This window comes from Bubalus kerabau, chromosome 19 (genome assembly GCF_029407905.1).
Source record: "Bubalus kerabau isolate K-KA32 ecotype Philippines breed swamp buffalo chromosome 19, PCC_UOA_SB_1v2, whole genome shotgun sequence".
Taxonomy (NCBI): Eukaryota; Metazoa; Chordata; class Mammalia; order Artiodactyla; family Bovidae; genus Bubalus; species Bubalus kerabau.
In genome coordinates, this window is record NC_073642.1 from 67,485,217 (window position 1) to 67,493,012 (window position 7,796).

The 7,796-nt window shown below is 50.5% G+C and overlaps 1 protein-coding gene across 1 annotated transcript; it reads right to left on the minus strand.

The window, feature by feature from the left end:
* Window positions 1-635: 635 nt before the first annotated feature.
* HSP90AA1 (heat shock protein 90 alpha family class A member 1) lies at window positions 636-6,001 on the minus strand. Its single transcript, XM_055555692.1, has 11 exons — window positions 5,845-6,001; window positions 5,236-5,397; window positions 4,776-5,142; window positions 4,335-4,468; window positions 3,728-4,048; window positions 3,391-3,556; window positions 3,026-3,216; window positions 2,771-2,918; window positions 2,339-2,607; window positions 1,717-2,050; window positions 636-1,436 (listed from the first exon to the last, which is right to left on the minus strand). Exons 2-11 carry the CDS (start codon window positions 5,395-5,397, stop codon window positions 1,327-1,329), a joined length of 2,202 nt encoding a protein of 733 aa, XP_055411667.1. The 5' UTR covers window positions 5,845-6,001; the 3' UTR covers window positions 636-1,326.
* Window positions 6,002-7,796: the final 1,795 nt, after the last annotated feature.

A 7,796-nucleotide genomic window follows, 5' to 3' on the forward strand; every position in this document is an offset into this window, starting at 1 on the left:
GTAGGCTGTAGTCCATGGGGTTGCTGAATTGGACATGACTGAGCGACTTCACTTTCACTTTTCACTCTCATGCATTGGAGAAAGAAATGGCAACCCACTCCAGTGTTCTTGCCTGGAGAATCCCAGGGACAGGGGAGCCTGGTGGCCTGCTGTCTATGGGGTCACACAGAGTCAGACACGACTGAAGTGACTTAGCAGCAGTAGCAGCAGCAGCCTCCCGGACACACCTTTCCTGAGGCTCAGTGAAGAACCAGAGAACAAGCAGCAGAGATGGTTTCAGGTGGGAAGGTGTTCAGCGGCTGTGGCTCGTAAGGGCCAGGCAGTGAAAGGGGAGTACTGCACATCCCCCATTTCACCAATACCATCAAAGCGCAGCTTAGACACTGAAATCCTACAGCACAATGATATCATTAGAAAATCTAACACGTGGACACAGAAGCAGCAAGTTCCATTCTCCTGTGTCTTTTAAGCAGAGGCTCACCCCACATATGCGGCCTGAGCACCCTAAGGTCACAGCAGTAAGGCTCTAGGGAGGCCACACCACCCACCTGCTTCCTTGACTCTCCTAGGGAAGAGGTGCACACCTCATGTTTTACATTCTGGGACCACCCCCACAAAGAAGACATCACACATCATTTCTTTTAATTCATCTATATTTGTTACAACTTTTTGAAGCAGAATGTGACTTGAGCACTACATTTCCATTCACAAAACTTGCTCCAAGTTACCTTTCCAGCGGCTTTACAACATGCCTGGGCAGGCTTATAATTTTGCTACTCTAAACAATATTTTTCTTTGGAAAACAAGCCCTATGTATGGACAGTGACTCCAATCAAGTTGGTTCAGCTTAACACACTAACTTCTAGAGGCCTGGCACATGCAGTCAAAACTACAGGGGATGGAAGCTTTAAAAAGTATATCCCAGAAGATGAAAACTTGCTGTGACAAGCGTTTCTTTTAAACATCAAGGTATATACTTCAGAACCTTTCAGTGACAGAAAATTTTGGTCTACTAAAGAATCTGTTTGATAGCTAAACACTTCAGACCACAAAGTTAACAGAGGTTACACACACCTTACAAAAAACGGCAACTACTTCCCTCTCTTAAAATAAGCCGACATGAAACTAGGAAAAACAACTAGCTCTGCTCTAGTGCTGAAAGTATCACAGTATCACACTTAGTATAAAGAAATCTTATCCTCCCCTTATGCAGTTGTCATGCCATACAGATTTTTAAATGTTAACAAAAATAAAGAAATACTTGAAAACACATTGGAGGGAATGGAGACCGAGCGCTGAACACGGCCGAGCGACCCTCGGCAGTGCTCAGTCCACCTCCTCCATGCGGGACGTGTCGTCGTCCCCCTCCAGGGGCGGCATTTCCTCAGTGACCGCGGCGCTGCTGTCCTCAGCAGTGGGGTCATCCTCGTCAATACCTTTAAGGAAACAAAAAACATGCATTAGGTTTCTTAAAGCCACATAATTAGTCCAACACTACAGCTTCATCATACTCACTCTCAAGGCTGAGCGAACTACAAGGTACGTGACCATAAATGCTTATTTACCCCCTTTTAATTCATGTGACTTCAGCGTTTCACAAATGGAACAAGAGAGCCCAACTTTGTTGAAATTGCTGAAAGTTCACCCTTTTCAACAGTCATGTGTTTGGGTTTTTTTCTTCAATGGTATTGCACATAGCACTCGCATAAGGCTTACCGAGACCAAGTTTGATCATCCTGTAGATCCTGTTGGCATGTGTCTGGGGATCCTCCAGACTGAAGCCAGAAGACAGGAGAGCTGTTTCGTACAGCAGGATGACCAGATCCTTCACAGACTTGTCATTCTTGTCAGCCTCTGCCTTTTGCCTCAAGGTCTCAATGATGGAATGGTCAGGGTTGATCTCCAGGTGCTTCTTGGCAGCCATGTAACCCATCGTGGAGTTGTCTCTCAGGGCTTGAGCCTTCATGATCCGTTCCATGTTTGCTGTCCAGCCGTATGTGCTTGTGACGATGCAGCATGGGGATGTCACCAACCGGTTTGACACAACCACCTTTCATCAGGAAAAAAAAGTATCGAGTGATAACTGGGCATCGAGATGTTCTAGTCTCAGTACTCGATACCAGGTTTATTTGAATATTTAAGGAACTTGAGTATTAATGAATCAGAAATACTATTTGCAAATACTATTACAAATCCGAAACTTTAAGCTCCTTTTAAGTTCTCGTGTCTTTAAAAATCTTAAGGACTATGTATATGTGACTTGACACCTAACACCCCTAAGAAGGGTTAGTAACCAGAAAATTAATAAAAAAAAAGAAAAAAAAGACTATTCACACACCTTTTCAACTTTTTTCTCCAAAATGTCCTTCATGATTTTGCAGAGGTTTTCAAACTTTGTCTTTTTCTCTTCTTGTTTCTTTTTCTCTTCCTCATCTTCTGGCAGTTCCAGGCCCTCTTTGGTGACTGACACTAAGGTCTTCCCCTCAAACTCCTTCAGCTGCTGCACACAGTACTCATCAATTGGCTCGATCATGTAGATCACTTCCAAGCCGTGCTTCCGGAGGCGCTCCACGAAGGCTGAGTTGGCCACCTGGTCCTTGGTCTCACCTAAGAAGCCAAAGTTTTAGATCTTTTAACAGCAGTCTCATTTATTTTTGTTAGATTAACACCTACTAAATTATGTGTACCACCACACGGGCAGAAAACACATGCAACTGTTCCCATGGGATCACACAAAGATCGACTGTCACATTTATTGCCTGTCAGTTACCTGTGATGTAATAGATGTGTTTCTGGTTTTCCTTCATTCTTGTGCAATAGTCCTTGAGAGAAACCATCTCATCACCAGAAGCAGAAGTATAGTACCTCAACAGCTCTGAAAGCTTCTTCCGATTTTGAGAATCTTCATGTATTCCAAGCTGTAAGACATTGTTAGCTTTAGGAAGACTTTCTCTGTGTTCAATTATTTCAAATGAAAAATCAATTTGATTACTACTCCTAATAGTCAAATGAGTTTCTAACCAACCTTAATATTTTTAGAGAACTGCTCATAAAACTTCTTGTAGTTCTCCTTATCTTCTGCCAGTTCAGTGAAGAGTTCCAAGCACTTTTTGACCAAATTCTTCCTGATAACTTTCAAAATTTTGCTTTGTTGCAACATCTCACGGGAAATGTTCAGAGGGAGATCCTCAGAATCCACCACACCTCTAATGAAATCTGAAAAACAGACCAAATGCAACCAGTCACTCCAAAGACAAAAACTGACAAATTTGTAAACCCAAAAATCCAAAGATGAACGATTTCCCCCATGTTTAGTTTAAAAACCAGAGTTGACAAAATGAATCGCTCAGACCAAACAGTCATCGTTCTTCGTATCAAGACTATACTTACTCAGGTATTCAGGGATTAGCTCCTCACAGTTATCCATGATGAATACTCTGCGAACATACAACTTAATGTTGTTCTTCTTCTTTCTGTTTTCGAACAGGTCAAAAGGAGCTCGTCTTGGGACAAAAAGAAGGGCTCTGAATTCCAACTGTCCTTCAACTGAAAAATGCTATAAAAACAATCAAGATTAACACAGGGCAAACAACTTGCACCAACAAAAAATACCACATATAACCGAGTTACCTAACAATGACTCGGGGCAAAGCATGGGGCATCGGGGAACAGAATGCTGCCTCAAACATCTGCAGGGATAGTAGTTTTGAAGCACTTAGTCACTCACCTTGACCGCCAAGTGATCCTCCCAATCGTTGGTCAGGCTCTTGTAGAACTCTCCGTACTCCTCGTTAGTGATGTCATCAGGGTTTCTGGTCCAGATAGGCTTTGTCTTGTTCAGCTCTTCTTGATCGATGTACTTCTCCTTGATCTTCTTTTTCTTCTTCTTGTCCCCGTCCTTCTTCTCTTCCTCCTCTTCATCTGAGCCAACATCTTCTATCTCAGGCTTGTCATCAGACTCCTTTTCTTCTTTCTCCTTCTCTTCCTCTTTGTCTTCCTTCTCTTCTGCTTCATCATCACTAACTTCTTTATCACGTTCCTTTTCCACCTTCAAAGGAGGACAAATCGTGTCACCTCTCCATCACAAAACCGGGGGAAAAAAGCTCAAGGAGACTGCAGCACTTACACCAACGCCACCTGAGCAACACTAGGAGCCAGGAAGCCACTCACCGATTTCTGAAGGATCTAAGAGCTCTGGGAACCTTGACAAGAGTCGACCCACCAGCCAGAAAATTAATGCAAGTTTGGATCTCTTATGAAAAGCACTAAGGACTAACAGGACTTCAGTTCAGTCACTTTAGTAACCTACATATACAAGATACATGGAAACTCACAAAAAGAGTGATGGGATAGCCAATGAACTGAGAATGCTTCTTCACAATCTCCTTTATTCTCCGCTCCTCCAGGTACTCAGTCTGGTCTTCTTTCAGATGCAGAATAACCTTTGTTCCACGTCCCATTGGTTCTCCTGAAAAGGAAGTCCAGAGATCGAGTCCAATTTCAATCACAATGGCCTGATCAAGGCAAAAAAAAAAAAAAACTATTTCGCTCTCCCGGGCAGTTATCCGAAAAGTCTACGAAGCAGAAGCTTGCGGTTGCTACAACTGGGAAGAGTCTGAGGGCAGTTAACGGCCTTGCCCAAGATAAACAGCCACAAGTGCATGCTATCACCCTCCAGGGAAACAGGTTTTAAAAAGGAAAACAAAACTACAAACTTCACCCCTTCTTTGGGGTTCTAGTGCCTACAGCACCCCACCCTGTTCCCGGGTGCCTACCTGTGTCAGTCCTCACTGTGAAGGACCCTCCTGCAGAAGACTCCCAGGCATACTGCTCATCATCATTATGTTTGGTGATGACGGTCACTTTCTCAGCCACCAAATAGGCTGAATAAAACCCGACACCAAACTGGCCAATCATGGAGATATCAGCGCCAGCCTGCAAAGCCTCCATGAACGCTTTGGTCCCGGACTTGGCGATGGTGCCCAGGTTATTAATCAAATCGGCCTTGGTCATCCCAATGCCGGTGTCCACGATGGTGAGGGTTCGATCTTGCTTGTTCGGTATTAGATTAATGTGCAGCTCTTTCCCAGAGTCTAACTTACTTGGATCGGTCAAGCTCTCATACCTGATCTTGTCCAAGGCCTATTTAAAAAAAAGACACGTGATGACGCACAACCTCCCCCCTAAAACAGTCCCCTTTCACACAAACACCCCAATCCACATTGAGAGACTTACGTCGGACGAGTTTGAAATCAGCTCCCTCAGAAAAATCTCCTTATTCGAGTAGAACGTGTTGATGATCAGTGACATCAACTGGGCAATTTCCGCCTGGAAGGCGAAAGTCTCCACCTCCTCCTCCTCCATCGGCTGGTCCTGGGCCTGGGTCTCCTCGGGCATCTGCGGGGGTACGCGGAGCCCGTGAGGCCACCGGCCGGACCCCTCCCCGCCGCGTCTCGCGCCCGCTCCCGAGCCCGGGGCGCGCGGGAGGCGCCGGCTGACAAAGGATGACCTCATTCCGGGGGCCGGGCGCCGCCGCCACCGCCGCAGCCCACGCCGGCCACACGGCCGCCGCTCCGCCCGGGCGCCCCCGCCCGCGGCCCGGAGACCGCACTCCGGGGCCGCAGACCCCGGCCCTCACCATCCCGCACGAGCCCCGCAGCCCCGGGGCCTACTCGCTCCCAACGGCGGGGGGGGAGGGGACGGGACACCGCCGCAGGCCCGAGGCCTGCCGGGTTGATCCCGGCCGCCCCGGGCCCGCCGGCCTCAGGGGGCCCCGGGGGCTGCCCTCGCCGCCGCCCACCCGCCGCTGGATCCCCACGTCCCCCTACAACCGCCTCCCCTCACCTTGGCTGAAGGACTAGCACGGGATCCGCAGCGACGCAGCACCGAGACGCAGAGGCAACTGGCGCGCCGCCCCCGCGCCGCCCTTATATAGAGGCGGGCCCGCCCAGCGCGCGGCGCCTTTTCCAGAAGCCTCCCGAACCTTCCGGAAGAACCCTCCCCAACTGCCGGCGCGGCCGCGCGCCTGCGCCTGCGCACTGGAGGCCGCGCGCCTCTCCTCGGGGCCGCGCCGCGGGCTCCCACGCCTCACGGCGCCTGCGTGCCAAGCGTGCCCGCGCCCGCCGCAGTGCGCCTGCGCGACCCGGAACGTTCGGGCGGCTCTCGCGCCTTCCGGGGCCGCAGTTCCCGGCCCTACCTGCCTCCGCGCGCGGCGTTCTGCGCCTCGCCGGCCTCCCATCCCGGGCCCGCCAACCCCGCTCGGCGCGCGTCGGCCTAACGCTCTCCCCACCCAACTTCTGTCCAGGCCCCGGGGGCTGATCGCCCGTGCCAGCGGCTCTGGGAAGTCTAGAAAAGTAAACTCTCGGTGGTTAAAGCGTGTCCCCAGATAGTGTGCACTCCGGATTCCCCCAGCATGGGGACCCCCAGACTGCGTGCCTGGGGCTAGGTTTCGAGCCTTGAGGCCGCGTTTAGGGGATCAAAGCCGGGGTGAGAGGTCCAGTTCCGTGTCACATGTATATGCTCGGGCACTTGATCGCAGGCTTAGGTCCATAGTTAGGGGTTTGGGGGGTCTGGACAGCGATTAGGGGGTCCAGGGCGCATCTCTTTGCCAGAGACAGCGGTTATAGGTTCAGGGCCCTAGGAATTCGGGCAACAAGTGCCTGCCAGAGCCTCGTTAATGCGGAGGCTCAGAGCCAGAACCTGGTTGTGGGGTGCAGCGGTCTGTGAGCGAGGGGTGACCAGCGTGTGTGCAGGGGGAGCAGAGGGGAGCTCCAGAGCCTCGTGGGTCCGTTCGGCTGGTTCTGAACCAGAGGTGAGCCCTGGAACAAACCGCCATTCCCCCGCCCCAAGGCAGGCCGCTGCCCCGGTATGGGGACTCGTCCTGTCCTTAGGCCCCATTGCGCCCAGGGGGGAAATGTTGAAAGGGACACAGTCCCGAATTCTTCTACCCTTTACTTAGTTCTTTGGGCATTTGTACCTCCTTTGTGCTGTGCTTAGTCGCTCAGTCATGTCCGACTCTTTGCGACGGTAGCCTCCCAGGCTCCTCTGTCCATGAGGATTCTCTAGGGAAGAATACTGGAGTAGGTTGCCATGCCCTCCTCCAGGGGATCTTCCTGACCCCAGGGATCGAACCCGGGCCTCCTGCATTGCAAGAGGATTCTTTACCGTCTGTGCCGGTGGCTTCCCTGTTACCTACTTTGGGTTTGTTTTAAAACCGTATCTTTCAACGCACTGCAGGCCCTAGTCTGGAATTCTGGGACTTGGTGATCATTCATGCTGACCCAACCCACGCACGCATCATAATTTTGTTAAAAGGCCCATCTCTTTTACTTATTCTGTGTAATTTGAGATATCGTATGATGGACGGCTCTGCTGTAAAGAATCTGCCTGCAATGCAGGAGACCTGGGTTCCATCCCTGGGTTGGGAAGATCCCCTGGAGGAGGGCATGGCAACCCACTCCAGTGTTCTTGCTTGGAGAATCCCATGGACAGAGGAGCCTGGCGGGCTACATAGCCCAAGGAGTTGCAGAGTCCAATACGACTGAGCGACTGAGTACATACTTGGCACACATGCAGTATATAATTCACAGTATGGGTAATTAACTTGCTTTAAAGGATAATTTCTAAATGGGAATCCTAAAAGTGTTTAGAATAGTGTCAGATGGTTGCGGCGGGTGGGGGGAGGATCTTGGGTCTTCAGCCCGGTCAATAACGGGGGTGGGGGTGGGGCCCTTGGCGATCCAGGAAGCCGAGGCTTCCCAAGCAGCGCACCCCTGCCCTGCCCAGGCCTCTCCCGG